This window comes from Lithobates pipiens, unplaced genomic scaffold, assembly GCF_037356315.1.
Source record: "Lithobates pipiens isolate NorthernLeopardFrog02 unplaced genomic scaffold, aLitPip1_a1.2 Scaffold_22, whole genome shotgun sequence".
NCBI lineage: Eukaryota > Metazoa > Chordata > Amphibia > Anura > Ranidae > Lithobates > Lithobates pipiens.
Genome location: NW_027507784.1, coordinates 6,451,381 through 6,467,990, shown reverse-complemented (window position 1 = coordinate 6,467,990; position 16,610 = coordinate 6,451,381). Strand labels below are relative to the sequence as shown.

General features: G+C 39.1%; 1 protein-coding gene across 1 annotated transcript in view; it reads right to left on the bottom strand.

The window, feature by feature from the left end:
- Positions 1 to 16,610, bottom strand: part of LOC143925274 (uncharacterized) — a 148,030-nt gene that overhangs the window by 66,130 nt on the left and 65,290 nt on the right. The window contains exons 6-11 of the mRNA XM_077449862.1: positions 16,195 to 16,305; positions 14,792 to 14,985; positions 9,906 to 10,045; positions 7,618 to 7,860; positions 6,389 to 6,551; positions 6,114 to 6,304 (exon numbers count right to left, since the gene is read on the bottom strand). Coding sequence (XP_077305988.1) covers positions 6,114 to 6,304; positions 6,389 to 6,551; positions 7,618 to 7,860; positions 9,906 to 10,045; positions 14,792 to 14,985; positions 16,195 to 16,305 — 1,042 coding nt within the window. The remainder of the gene's footprint in view (positions 1 to 6,113; positions 6,305 to 6,388; positions 6,552 to 7,617; positions 7,861 to 9,905; positions 10,046 to 14,791; positions 14,986 to 16,194; positions 16,306 to 16,610) is intronic.

The window sequence follows — 16,610 nt, the reverse complement described above, 5'->3', positions numbered from 1 at the left end:
TGAAATATATCATCTGTTTAAATATTTTTCAGTAAAGATATTTCTGGTTAAGTATCCAGTTGTGGGGAGTACTGTTTCTTCCCACCAAGTGAAGCCAGTGGATCCTGAGGGTACAATACAGGTAGTTTGCATTGTTTTATATTGTACTGTATTACAATGCGCCACAGCTGTGCCAAGGGGATTGAGTCAAGTTAGTGGGGTTTCTAAGAAGAGTGCAGGCCCAATCTAATTAGCAGCCCCTTCGGGGGTTAGTGCTACAATAATTATTACTAGTGTCATACAACATTAGAATTCTACTATAGCTTGTAGGCGGAACATTCGACTGGAAATGTACGATTGCGGCATCGTACAGTTTAGCTGCTCAGTTGAATCTTCTTAGAACATTCGACAGACACCATAAACCTTCAATGACAGATTCAACCTTAATTATTTCGAATTTTCGGACAAATGCATTTTTTAACGAAACAAAATAAATCAAAACAAATTTCAGGAGTAAAGAAATAAATGTATTTTTTGGATGAAAACGAAATTCCGAAGCAAAATATTTCAGTGTGCGCATGTCTAAATAGTAGTTAGGTTGAAAAAAAATACACAATCCATGTAGTTTAACCAAAAAATAAAAAATAAATCATACAATCCTATATATACACAATCCTTCATCCACAGTTACATAGTTACATAGTAGGTGAGGTTGAAAAAAGACACAAGTCCATCAAGTCCAACCTATGATCCAGTTGATCCAGAGGAAGGCGAAAAACCCCAGTAGAGCATTCTCCAATTTACTCCAGCAGGGGAAAAAAATTCCTTCCTGATCCCCCGAGAGGCAATCGGATATTCCCTGGATCAACTTTACCTATAAATGATAGTATCCAGTCATATTATTATGTACATTTAGGAAAAACTCTACGCCTATCCTCAGCCAATAGCATTGTGCCGTTGTGTGAAGCTCCTGGTTGGTGATAGTACATCTGCAGTAGTTTTGCCCATTGTTGGGCAGTAGGCCCCACTTTTGGAGTAGATTCATGATTTTTTTCCCCAGGGAGGATATAGAGCAAAACTCATGATTCCATTGTACCGTCCTCATCCTGTATTATGGAAGGGCTGCTTTTAATTATGTGAGATCCATTTTCACATCTTCTTTGATTGATTTTTAGTCCCGTATAGTATGGAGAGTCCAATGTTGAACCCGCCGACATTCACCTTGAAAAATCAGGATGTCATAGACGCTGTCCATAGACTTTTCATGGGAACCTCTAAACTTGATATTCTGTAGAGTAGAAATACATAAAACATTATGAGACCATTTAAAATAATGTGATGTACCTGATTAGCATAGAGATTACATTCATTTTTTTTTTTTTTTGCGAAATAGGTAAAAAAAAAAAAATGATGTCTCAGACATTTTGGTGCAAAGTTACAAAATTTGCATCAAATGGCCATGATCCTAGTTAACCACTTCCCACCCAGCCTATTGTCAAATGACGACTGGGCCTGACCTTTGTACTTCTGAGTGGACGTCATATGATGTTGCTGCGGCCCACTGCCGATATCATGTGATCACTGTGACCAATCACAGCTTGCAGCACAATGGTACTCAACGAATGGCTTAAATCAAAGCCATTCATTGTGTACAATTGTCTTGTGATCTGCTGTGATTGGTCACAGTGATCAACTGATACCGGCAGTGGGCCGCAGCAACATCATATGACGTCCACAGCAGATCACAAGACAATTGTACACAATGAATGGCTTTGATTTAAGCCATTCATTGTGTACCATTGTGCTGCTAGCTGTGATTGGTCACAGTGATCACGTGGTACAGACAGGGCCAATTGCAACCCCTCTGTACCATGGAATTATCTGTGGCCAATCACAGCTAATCACCATAATATACAATGCATACATCCATTTCATTCAATAAAAATGGTTGCTTATACCAGTGAAATGTGTAAAAATAAAAAATAAAACCTGATCACTTCCCCAGAGCAGTGCAGTGTTACTGTGGTAGCACTGTATTGCTCTGGTACCAAATGTGTTTAAAAAAAGGTAAAAAAAAAATAATAAAAAATGTAATAAAATCAATACAATATTGAAATAAAATTATTATTATTAGTATTAGTATTATTATTAATAATAATACTAATACTAGAAAAATAATAATAATAATAAAAATAATAATAATGTATAATAATGATAAAAATTATATATATATATATATATATATATATATATATATATATATTGTATACACAATATATATATTGTAATATATATATAAATAAATAAATAAATCCTGATCACTTCCCCACCAGAGCAGTGAAGTGTTACTGTGGTAGCACTGTATTGCTCTGGTACCAAATGTGTTTAAAAAAAAGGTAAAAAAATAAATAAATAAAAAATTTAATAAAATCAATACAATATTGAAATAAAATTATTATTATTATTAGTATTATTATTAATAATAATACTAATACTAATAATAGAAAATAATAATAAAATAATAATAATGTATAATAATGATAAAAATAATATATATATATATTGTATACACACATGTGATACATGTACATATGTGAGGATGCACTATGTGCAAAACCATTACACAGAGAAGGTAAGTATTACATTTTTATTATTTTTAACAAAAAAAAAAACTTTAATAAGACTTCAAAGTGCTATTAAACCCAAAAGCAAACATTTATTATGTGGCAGCTTACAAATTTCTAGCTGTGATATCTACAATTTTTTTTCTTCTCCTGCTTTCATCTTATAATCCAACCAGCAAGTCTGGTGTTTTTCAGAAACACAAGCTCTCCAGCGGAATGTATCAGTTTACAGAGATGAGAACAGCGACCCAATGCTGACACTCCACACCAATGCATGTGGCAGACATGGGGACCTTTCGTAGCTAAATTCCAGAAACCTATTTATAGTGATTTCCTCCATTAATAGTGATGTAAATAAAACGTTCAATCAATGTTTATTTTTCAAGTATGTAAATAGAATAACATTTCTGTAAAAAATATAAAAAAAATCAATCAGCACTTTATTCTCACTTTAAGTACATTAATTATCCTCTTACCTCCGCCCATGTGAATGGGAAATGATGACTCTCTCTTTATTACACTTTTATAGAAATAAAACATTTTTTTGACTGTTTATCTTATATAAAGATTATTCTTATGTCCCCAATGATCACATCAGACGATCAATAAAACTCTTTTCTGTATACATTCTTCACATAATGATCCTAGAGCTTGGAAAGAAAAGTAAGGACACCCCCCACACATCACAGCCCAAACCATCACCACATTTCCATATCACTTCCTTCTAAAACATTTCATCTGATAATCATTTCTAAACATTTCATAATATGTACTGGGAGACGCCGCCATTTATTTCTTAATTGTACATTTTACAAACACCCAGATGAAAGCCGAAGGATTGTCAAAAAATGTTTTAGATTTTTTTAGACGCTTGTTTGATTCGCTGCTTGTTCAATTTCTCACCGTACGCACGCGCAATCAGCGATTTAGGAAAATACAGTCATATCATTGTTTTTTAATAAATATGTTTTATCATGTTACATATAAGGTTTTTTTTTTTTTTTTCTGAAATTAATCGTGTAGAAAGTTTTATAATGTGTTTGTATGTTTTTGTAGATGTTGTGCATTTATTCTAATGTAATGGTACAGTATCTCACAAAAGTTAGTACACCCCTCAGTCCCATTTGTGTAAATCTTTTCTCCTATCTTTTCATGTGACAACACTGAAGAAATGACACTTGTCTACAATGTAAAGTAGTGAGTGTACAGCACCTGTCCTGTTATAACGCTGTATGGTCTTGGCCACTGTGCTGCAGCTCAGTTTCAGGGTCTTGGCAATCTTCTTATAGCCTAGGCCATCTTTATGTAGAGCAACAATTCTTTTTTTTTTAGATCCTCAGAGAGTTCTTTTCCATCAGGTGCCATGTTGTACTTCCAGTGACCAGTATGAGAGAGTGAGAGTGATAACACCAAATTTAACACACCTGCTCCCCATTCACACCTGAGACCTTGTAACACTAATGAGACACATGACACCGGGGGAGGGAAAATGGCCAATTGGTCCCAATTTGGACATTTTCACTTAGGGGGTGTACTGACTTTTTTTGCCAGCGGTTTAGACATTAATGGCTGTGTGTTGAGTTATTTTGAGGGGACAGGAAATTTACACTGTTATACAAGCTGTACACTCACTACTTTACATTGTAGACAAGTGTCATTTCTTCAGTGTTGTCACATGAAAAGAGAGAAGAAAAGATTTACAAAAATGTGACTGAGGGGTGTACTCACATTTGTGTGATACTGTTTGTATAGTAGAACATCTTATAATTGTAAATGCAATCATTATTTTATGTAGCAATTATGTGTTCTTAAATGCATGTATAAATTATTATATATATATTTTTTAATATATAATATGTATATGCTTAAAAATATTTTCATTATAGTTTATATTTTAATTGTATTTATATACTGTAGAATAAAATAGTTTAATACTTACATTCTTCTTCTTCTTCTTCTTCTTCTTCTGCTTTCTCTTCTTATTATTTTGCAAAATTAGGTATCATCGTGCATTATCATTACCATTATCCCCACATTTTTTATTCTAATTCAACTAACAATTTTTCATTTAATTAAAAATGAAAAGCATTTTAACTTTTTTGGGAAAAATAATACCAGAATTACAATGCATTTCTAAAATTAGTTTTGTAGTTTCTTAAAACTTATATATAAAATCATAAATAACCCATATGGTGTATATTCAAAGAATGCTGAGCTGTTTCTTGTTAAATGCATTTATGTTTATGTATCTAGCCATTTCTAAAATTTGGATTTATATTTTCTTGAATTTTCTATATATTGTGCATCATAAATCACCAATAAACCATACAATGTTATCAAAAATTGCTAAGATATTTCTTTTTGAATGCATTTATGTTCTAGGTCTTGGTGAGAAGTTACACATATTTGTAATAAAATATAATAAAAATATAATGCATGTATTACTTACTTTCTTCTTCCTCTTCTTTTGCCTTTTCTTAATATTATTATTGATTAAAATAATCATCATACATTATCATCACTAATTATTAGCACATGTGTATTCTAATTCAATGAACAGTTTTAATTTAAATAAAAATTAAAAGCATTTTAACTTTTTGGGAAAAAATCATACTGAAATGACCATGCATTACGTAACCAGCCATTTCTAAAATTTGGATCGGTATTTTCTTGAATTTTATATAGATTTTGAATTGTAAATCATCAATAAACCATACGGTGTTGCCAATGAATACTGAGATGTTTCTTTTTGAATGCATTTATGTTTAGTACTTGGTGAAAAATTGCACATATTTGTAATAAAATATAATACTTATAAAAAAGATAATGTATATATTACTTACATTCTTCTTCTTCTTCATCTACTTTTTCTTAATATCATTATTTATCAAAATAATCATCATGCATTATCATTACCATTATTACCACATTTGTATTCTAATTCAATGAACAGTTTTATATTAAAAATCAAAAGCATTTGAACTTTTTGGTAAAAATCATATCAGAATTCCTATGCATTACGTAACCAGCCATTTCTAAAATTTGGATTTGTATTTTCTTGAATTCTCTAAAGATTGTGCATTGTAAATCATCAATAAACCATACAGTGTCACCAAAGAATACTGAGATGTTTCTTTTTGAATGCATTTATGTTTAGTACTTGGTAAGAAATTGCCCATATTTGTAATAAAATATAATACTTATAAAAAAGATAATGTATATATTACTTACATTTTTCTTCCTCTTCTTCTTCTGCTTTTACTTAATATTATTATTTATCAAAATAATGAGCATCCATTATCTTTATCATCAGAACTATTACCACATGTGTATTCTAATTCAATAAACAGTTTTCATTTAAATAAAAATTAAAAGCATTTCATTTTTTTTTGTAAAAATCATACAAGAATTCCCATGCATTATGTAACCAGCCATTTCTAAAAATTTGTATTTTCTTGAATCTTCTATATACTGTACATTGTAAATCATCAATAAACCATACAGTGTCACCAAATAATAGTGAGATGTTTCTTTTTGAATGCATTTATGTTTAGTACTTGGTGAGAAGTTGCCCATATTTGTAATAAAATCGAATACTTATAGAAAGATAAGATATTACCATCAATATACAGAGCACCCGATGTTAAATTGGCGATGTCCATGCCGCTGCCCACTATTGTGGGGTTTGTTTGGGAACAATTCTGTAGATGATATAAAAGGGTAGATGTGTAAAGCCGACACACACAATTTTTATGTATTTGTCAGCGTGTCAAAACCCAACTTACCGGACTGCACGTCCCCAATGTTGTATTACACAAGATTATCCGACAGTCTATAGAATATTTGCTGTAATTTCCAGCAAACTCGGTCATATTAAGAGAGAAACATCCTTGCAGGGAGACTCCATTCTCTTCCACATGTAGTGTAGAGTCACTGAGAACAGGGCAGCTGTTGAAAGACAAAAATGACAATTCCAACAGTCAACTAAAATACAGCTATGTGCACCTACTAAAGGATCTGCAATTCTGGTTTTTAATTCTATTCCTGTGATGGTAAAGTCAAATCAGGACCATCCTAGTAGACCACACCACAGTTAAAGCACAACATAAGTCTGAAAAGGGAGATAGTTCCATTTGAATGTTTAAACCCTCTCCCTTCTCCAAGCAGCATTTTTAATTTTTCTTTGGCCTCACCTCTATGCCTCTGCCTAGGCCAGAATGTCCTGTCTCTGGTTCTGCTGGCACCTGAGATCAGGGCCGGTGCTACCACCAGGCAAACTAGGCAGCCACCTAGGGCGCACTGATGCCCGGCCACTGATTTCCCTCCGCGTCTGCATCTCAGGCAGCTGCTCCATTTGGCCGGTAGTGTAATTAGAGACACAGCGCATATCTGGAGCCAGTGCTAGAGGAAGCAGAGTCAATGCTTCCTGTAGAGTGCCACCTCCTGTCATATGGGCAGGGCAAAGGGGGTGGAGTCAGGGGTGGGGCCAATAGGGGCAGCAAAATGAGGTTTTGCCTAGGGTGTCAAAAATCATTGCACCAGTCCTGCCTGAGATACATAGATCCCAACTCACGGAAGGCTGCAGGAGCAGGCAGACAGAGGGCCTGGGGGGTGCAAGACCATCAATGCCTGGAAGAGGCAGCCAGATGAAGAGAACCAAGATGGTGGTGCAGGGCCCGGTATATGTCAGAAAAACAGAAAACTAAGGGTGGGACAATGCTGAAATTCCTGCGTGGGTGAGTATGTGCTTTGAATAGCATGCAGCATTACAGGTAAGAGGGGAAAAAAGACAGGGGAGGGAAGTTGAGTACTACTTTAAATTTGGTCTTGGACGAACTCTAGCCTGTTGATTGCCTGATTCCTGCCCTTCTCTTCAATAGTCTCAGTACTGCTGTGCAAGGCATTAAGGGGCGCTTTATACCAAGGAAAGAAACCTGGTTTGGAAGGCCATAGAAAGGTAGCAAGATGTTACTTCAGATTTCATAGTTGGAGTGTTGGAGAAAAGAACTCTTACTAGCCACTGATGACGTTGTATCTCACAGTATATGTATCAGACGTGGTGGTCAGAAGGCAGCTCTTCATAAGCAGCACGGCTGTAGAAGGAGTCTCGTTTTTCACACTTATCCCAACGTACAAAGGCACACTTGTGTTTCTCCAGCCTCCTGGGTCCTCATAGAGGATGGTGTAATTATAATCTTGCAAGATACCCATTCTGACCGTGTATGATGAAGATCCTCCGAGGGTTAGATTACTCTCACTGCAAAACAGTATCATAGCATTAGACACTTCTGTCACCTTGATGGCAATAACAACAGGACCATGACATTCTGTAGATTTCAGAAAGCTGGTTAGGTAACGTTCAGTAACGTCACCATATACTGTGTACAAACATGTTGCGCCCTTAGGTAGGTAATTTTTCTAGACATGCATACGCTTTACTGCAAGGCCACTTCAAGAGCTCCATTGTGTTAGGTTCCCCTCTCCAACCTACCAGATGTAACGAAGCTCCCCCTATCCACCAATGTAAAGGGCACTTCACCACTGACCATCAGTATGAGAAATTCCCTCTCCACCATGACCACCAGTGTAAGTCAGCATTTTCCTACTGACCGCTAATGTATGTGGACACCTCTCAACTTATCACCAATGTAAGGAACACTTCATAACTACTTCAGCCCCGGAAGATTTGGCTGCTCAATGACCAGGCCATTTTTTTTGCAATTCAGCACTGCGTCGCTTTAACTGACAATTGCGTGGTCGTGCACCGCTGCACCCAAACAAAGTTGATGTTCCTTTATTTTCCCCACAAATAGAGCTTTATTTTGGTGGTATTTGATCACCTCTGCGTTTTTTTTTTTTTGCGCTATAAACAAAAAAAAGAGCGTCAATTTTGAAAAAAACACAACATTTTGTACTTTTTGCTATAATAAATATCCCACACTTTCTTTTTAAAAAAGGTAATTTTTTTTCCTCAGTTTAGGCCAATACATATTCTTCTATATATTTTTGGTAATAAAAATCGCAATAAGTTGGCACGATGCCTCACATCTGGTGGGAATGCCTCAGAATACGTTCATTCTGGAAAAAAGTATTCAACTTGATTGATAAGCTTGTGGGAAGTCAGATCCCCAGAACCCCACTAGTTGCCCTTCTCAATGCATACATCCCTAAAATAACCAAAGCCTCCCGTAGGCTAATTCATTTCATTCTTTTGGGGGCTAAACGTACTGTGCCAAAAGCTTGGAAAAACCCTAAAATTTCCTTACCAGCTGTAATTAAAAAGGTCTCCTGGATAATGTCTCAGGAGAAGCAGTCCAGCATACCTTCAGACATGGTTGGTAAATTTGAAGCCACCTGGGAACCATGGGCCATTCATGTGGGATCTCCACTGACCACTAGCTCATTACCAGCGTGAATGAATCAAACACCCAAAATTGATGCTCCATCCTTTTCCTCTCTCCTCTTCTTCTCTAATCCCTGGCCTTTCTTCTCACCTTTTCTCGCCTTCAGTTACTTCTCTCCCCCCTTCATTTCAAAAGTTTGAAAGTTTGGAAGATTGGAAAGTGAAAGATGGCTTTAGACATTTGGTCAGGGGTCGGTGGTTGAGTTCCTCCAATCTGGCACAGTTAGTTCCCAGATGGGGTGCCGTAGGAAGAGGAGCCTTTCCGTCAGACTGTCTGGAAACTTACACTAAGCCCTAATACTCTCATGTTTGTCTAGAGGGGAACCCTATTATAATGTTCTGATGTTTTACATTCAACTAGTATTTTTGCGGTGTAATCTCTTTACATCAATGGTATACGTATTGTCGTTTTCAATTGTATTCATTATGTTATACAAAATAAAATACTTTGAAATAAAAAAAAAAATGCAATAAGCGTATATTGATTGGTTTACGCAAAATTTAGCGTCTACACAATCGGGGATATATTTATGGCATTTTTATTATTATTATTTTTTTTAACTAGTAATGGTGACAGTGCAATTTATTTTCTTTCTAATTTATCTGTCTAGTTTTTCTCCATTGACAACAGTTATAAGGGGGGGGGGGGGGCGCTTCTCCATTCACCAGTAATGTATGGGGATACTTCTCAACTCATCATCAACATAAGGGGGAACTTCTCCACTGACCAACACTGTAAAGGGGCCCTTCTCCAATGATCAAGAAAATGGGGGGGGGGGGGATATTTCTTATAGGAATGGTGCAATTTATTTTCTTTCTAATTTACCTGACTGGCTATTCCCAAAAAAGTCCCCTCCCCATAGATAGCAGCCCCACAATTTTAGTTAGACATACTCTACCTTACTCTCATCGTAGAGAACCACAGAACATTCTCCATGCTTCTTGGGTAGGTACATGAGATATTTGTGGAAAATGTGAGTGAGGTGGTATTGGATGATAAATACACCACATTTGTGTATGTTATATAGCTGCTATTTATCTGAAATAAAATATACAAAAAATAATAAATTTCCCTCACAGATTCAATGAAGTAGCAAACAGCTTCTAAAACATCATCCATAGTCTTCCATCGTTATGTAAATTCATAAGTAAACCTGTACTGATAAACACACGGAGAACGATATCTAATGATACCAGTTGGTTGGTTTTAGGGTAATAGGTACAAGCACCATTCCACATATAAGGGTTAAAAGTAATATTTCAATTAAAATGGACAATGGGTTTTGGAGGTTGCGGGCACCTCCTTCTTTTTGGGACAAAAATATGGGATCTAGACCAGATGTTAATAGAAGCACACGCAATTTGATGCTGGTAATTCTGAAGTTTGGCTGCCAAACTAAAGCAAACCACTAAATTATTATATAATAATGTCTGGTCCACATCTTAGACTTTTTATCCACCTTAGCCCTGATGAGGAGATCAGCATTGACAGTGCTCAAGGACTGAGTATTGCAGGCAGAGGACACCCGGGTTCCTTCATATTACAAAACAAGTTCATAGTAGACGCTTACATCCCAACCCTATGCTCCTTCACCATGGTCCCCTGATCAGGCATGTGATGCAAGTTGTTGTCTTTGTTAATAATTTGGTAGTGGGTAACTGACCAATTTCTCCAGTGTTCGGTGGTACTTTAATACTAAAAGAAGCGGTGCTGATGTGATGACGTCAGCACTTCTTTGCATCTTTACAAAGAGCTGCAAGGTACCCTGGTCTCAACACCTCAGGAGGGTGGGCCCATTACACCCTACACTCACAGAATATGCTTCTAGTTTTAGCCGTTGTACACATGATCAGAGATTCTGATGACTAAATCCGTCAAAGTAATTCCGACGGATTAACTCCGGAAGAAGTCCGGAATTGATGTTGCATACACACGGTCGGACTAAGTTGTCGGAAAATCCGATTGTACATAACTTGATGACGTTATTTCGTTAGGACGGGACTATGTTCAGGATAGTAGCCAATAGCTTTGGTCTAAGAATTTGATCTGAGCATGCGTGCCACTTTGTCCGTCGGAGTAGGCTACACATGATCGGAGTATGTCCGATAGGAGCATTTTGTCTGAAAATATTTCCGGCAAGTTGGAAAAGTTGGTCCAATGGATATTCCGACGGAAACAGTCCGATGCAGATCACACACAGTCGGAATATCCGACAAAATGCTCCGATTGGAAACATTCCGCCGGAATCTCCGACCGTGTGTACAAGGGCTAAATGATGGGCTAAGACTGAGGACATCTAGTGGTGTCAGTTGTCCTCAACCAAGCAGCAGTACATCAAAGTAAATTTAAAGAGCAAGTCCATCTAAATATTTTTTATGGTGATTCCATTAAATACTCATACGCCGATGGTTATGCTGGGTGATCCACTAAAACCGGGTGCCGGAACCTGTAGTTCTAAACCCGGCTCACTATGTTATAATTAGCTGCAAAGATCTTGTACTCCTAACAGCCCATGTAAGCCCCATGTGTGGGGTGAAATGCATCAGTGAGCAAGTCCTGGGAGGAGCCTAGGCTGGGACCGCATTAATTACATGGGCAGCATCTTCATCTCTAATTATATATATATATATATATATATATATATATATATATATATATATATATATATATATATATATTTTTTTTTTTTTTTTATGGAAAGGTGAATCTTTCCATTCTTTGTCATGTTACTCTGAGTCCCCTCTAGTAAGATATTTCCTCACTTTCTGCCCTGAAGATCTCAAAGTTTTAGGGCAGAAAGTGAGAAAATATCTTTCTAGTGTGGACATAACAAAGAATGGAAAGGTTCACCTTTCCATTAACCACTTGCTTACTGGGCACTTAAACCCCCCTCAGTCCCAGACCAATTTTCAGCTTTCAGCGCTGATGCACTTTGAGTGACAATTGCGCGGGCATACAACACTGTACCCAAATGAAATTTTTATCATTTTTTTCCCACAAATAGAGCTTTCTTTTGTGGTATTTAGTTACAGCTCGGAGTTTTATTTTTTGCTAAACAAACAAAAAAAGATGCAAAAAAAAAAAAAAAAAAATCATGTTTTAATAGTTTGTTATAAAATTTTGCAAACGGGTCATTTTTCTCCTTCATTGAAGTGCGCTGATTAGGCGGCACTGATAGGCTGCATTGGTGGGCACTGATGGGCTGCATTGGTGGGCACTGATGGGCTGCATTGGTGGGCACTGATGGGCTGCACTGGTGGGCACTGATAGGCATAGTTAAGGCGGCACTAATAGGCACAGATAAGGCGGCACCGATGGGCACAGATAAGGCGGCACTGATGGGCAAAGATGGGCACAGATAAGATGGCACGGATGGGTGGCACGGATAAGTGGCACGGATGGGTGGCACGGATGGGCACTGATAGGTACCACAGATAGATGGGACTGATGGGCACTGATAGGTGGCACTGATAGGTGGCTCTGATAGGTGGCACTGCTGGGCACTGATGGGCGGCACTGCTGGGCACTGATGGGCGGCACTGCTGGGCACTGATGGGCGGCACTGGGGTGCAGCACCTTTGAGGCAGATTGGGTGGCACTGTGGGTGGCACTGTGGGGTGGCACTGTGGGTGGCACTGTGGGTGGCACTGTGGGTGGCACTGTGGGCACTATGGGCACTGACAGGGGGCACTGACGGGGGGCACTTACTTTTTCTTTTATTTTTTTTCAGGATGGCACTGCGGGAGGCAGGTGGGCACAGGCAGGTGGCAGGTGGTCCCTTGGATTGATGGCCGTGATCGGGACTGATGTCCCGATCACGGCCGCCGGTGATCGGCTTTTTTTTTCTCTCCTCGCGCTGTCAGCGCGAGGAGGAATAATAGCCGACCCCTTACACGGATCGGTGATCAGGCGAGTCTCACGGACTCGCCGATCACAGAGCGCGCCGCGCGCGCCCCTCAGGGGGCGCGCAGGCCGCTCGTAACCAGGACGACGTCAATAGACGTAGTCCTGAAAATGTAGGTCCGCGCTAATGCCGTCATTTGGCAATAGCGCGGATCTGAAGTGGTTAATAATAATAATAATTAAAAAAAATATATATATATATATATATATAAGGATAAAATGCGGTCCCAGCCTAGGCTCCTCACAGGCCATACTCACTGATGCAATTCACCCCACCCATGGGGCTTTACATGGGCTTTTCTCTCCTGAAGTGTCTTCTCCAAAGTCCACTAAGAGGGTTGTTCTCAACCTGGGTCCCAGGACCTCCTCGAGGGTCGAATGATGATTTGCCGGGAGTCACCGAATCCTGGGCTATTCCTGAAGCCCGTGGCCACTCACTCTGCCTCTTTGCAGCCGCCCATTCAGTTCACGGCATGGCTGGGGGGTAGAGACCAGAGGTCAGCTGACTGATGAGTAGTGTGAAATGGGATGGGCTGGAGGAGACCCTATCTCCTGTTTTCGGCATAGATGTCACTGCTATGAGACACCATAAAGCCGGAGACACAGTGAAGTCGGATGACACAGCGAGTAACACTACCTGTGATTAGAGTTGCCATTTAAAGTCCTCACTACAGTTCTCAGATCAGCAGATGACCTTCATCAAGAGCAACTAAGTTGGCTGATCAGAACTCCCCCCAGCACTGACACTCATTCCACCCCCCACCAGCACTGCCACTCATCCCATCCCCCACTAGTACTGCCACTCACTCATCCCACCTCCCACCAGCATTGCCACTCAACCCATCCCCCACTAGTACTGCCACTCATTCCACCCCCCACCAGCACTGCCACTCATCCCATCCCCCACTAGTACTGCCACTCATTCCACCCCCCACCAGCACTGCCACTCATCCCATCCCCCACTAGTACTGCCACTCACTCATCCCACCTCCCACCAGCATTGCCACTCATCCCATCCCCCACTAGTACTGCCACTCATTCCACCCCCCACCAGCACTGCCACTCATCCCATCCCCCACTAGTACTGCCACTCATCCCACCCCCCACCAGCATTGCCACTCATCCCATCCCACACTAGTACTGCCACTCATTCCACCCCCAACAAGCACTGCCACTCATCCCATCCCCCACTAGTACTGCCACTCATCCCACCCCCACCAGCATTGCCACTCATCCCATCCCCCACTAGTACTGCCACTCATTCCACCCCCCACCAGCACTGCCACTCATCCCATCCCCCACTAGTACTGCCACTCATCCCACCCCCACCAGCACTGCCACTCATCCCATTACCCCCACCCCAACCAAGGAGTAAGAGAATGAATAAAAATAGAGAATACATGGAAGGGAGAGGAAAAGAGGGGGAGGAACAAAGAGAAAGGGAGAGAAAGAATAAGAGAAAGAACAAGAAAGACAGCTAGAGAGAGGGATAAGGGGAAAAAAAACAAAAAAACAAAACAAGAAAGTAGGATAGACAGAAATAAAAGGTGAACAAAGAGAAAGAGGGGTACATCCTAAAAGGTACCACATGGGGTTTTAATACTGTACAAGTGGAAGGGACTCAGGGAACGCTAAATGTCCAGGGGTTACTTGTTACCCCTGGGTTACTTGTCTTGCCTTGGGTGCTGACAACCCATGCTATGAAAATAATTTTACTGTTTGGGGTCCCCACAACTTGGGAAATTTTATCAAGGGGTCGCGGCACTAGAAAGGTTGAGAACCACTACTCTATGAGGTTGGAGGACATCCTATACGTGGTACCATAATGCTACAGTAATACTTTTAACTGTTCTATCTCTCTTATCTCTTCTTTTTACTCACCACCAGCTCGGTTCCGCAGTAACCAGTCCTGGGCAGTGTGGTGACAGTAATGTACCTTTTATCGCTTATTTCAATGACCCCGATGCATTTACTGTCCGCCAGATGTAATGATGAAGCATTGAATCCCAACAACTCAATGTAACATTTACTGTAAGAAACTGTAATTTGATTCATTCCACATTCGATATTGATATCTGGGGAAAATAAACATAAATTAGTGTATTCACACAAAAAGCTGTACAGTTTTTTGTCTCCGATCATCTGTCTTAATTCCCTCTATGGTGAGTAGGCTTGTGCAATTTGTTTCGTAACAAATCGAAATTCGGCCGAATTTTGCATCTTTCAGACATTCGGATGCATCCGAATGTCCGAATAAAAAAATAACGAATAACAACGAATACAAAAGAAATATAACAAATGAATTTGAATGAATTTGAACGAATTTGGTAATTATTTAAAGATCTAATGAAACAAAAGGTCAGCTCAAAGTAAATCTTATAGTCAAATCAGCTAATTAATTTTGTGCCGGAGGATGGATTACTGGCAAAGTGCATTCCTGAGAACTGAGTGAGAAGGGTGTTGTATTGTATTTGAGCCGAGGAGAAGAGACGTTGTCATTGTGTGTGTTAAAAGATTCAATAAACAAACGACTTTCCAAACTACGAATCATTATCACGAATGTCTATACATACATAAATAGCGAATTTCAACTAATACAAACGAATGAATTAGACACGCTACGAATAATAACTAATTATCCGAAAACTTATTAACGTAACATAACGAATATAACAGACCGAAATTTTTCTGTCGAAAAAGTCCAGTTGTGTGTACGCGGCATTGGGGGCAATTACTTTTTTTTATGGCACTGTAACTATGAACTTCCTTATTCTAGTCCAGTCGTACGTCATCACGTTCTAATCCGTCTGACTTTAGTGTGCTTATGTGTGGCCAAGTCTGTTTGTTCGAAAAGTCCATCGGAACTCTGCCCGAAAGTCCATCGGGAAGACCGTCAGACCTAGTCCGTCGAAAAAGTCCAGTTGTATGTATGCTGCATTGGGGGCAATACATTTTTTTTTTACGGCACTGTATGTTCTGTATGTCCCACAGATTCCTAAATATGAAGCCACAAGGCCCGTGTGTGTGTGTGTGTACATTTTTAAAGGGTGGCACAGGCCCTGCTGATGGGTTCTTTCATCTCTGTGAATTTTCCTTTGCATCGGAAACCAGTTAGAACGCTTTGGGAACACTAGATGAGCTCCACAGAGTTGGATCTCCATGCAGACTTGGATCGGTGACATGTTGACTATTAGCTTTTGGATTGCTAATTGCCACAAAGAAAATCTGGAATGATATGGAAGCACATCTACTAAGATTCCACCTTTGTGAAACTATCACCTTACCTTTAGGCATGGTATCATCCATGGCACTGGTGTTATAGAATGATGAATTGCAATAACATCCTGACGTTCCATTAACAATGCTTCTCTCTTCATCGGGAAAGCAGCTGGATTCTAGGTAGAAACAAAATTCCAAAAAAAGAAAGAACAAATTTCAAAACAATTTGTCTTTGTGAATCTAATATATCAATATTCTTCTCACTTTACTAGTATTTCTTTGTACAGTAGTCATTATGAACATCAGACAATCGATTGAGTTTGTAAGCCTTTCTGAACTTGTTTCAAATGGTGCGTTGAAAGAGAAGGTGCTACGGCCTAGTCAGTCCTCCAGTTCATCGTATTGGGCACTCTTTCTATTCATGGTCTACATATTTGGGTACATTTTATGATTACACATTAGTTCTTATTTTATATAATAT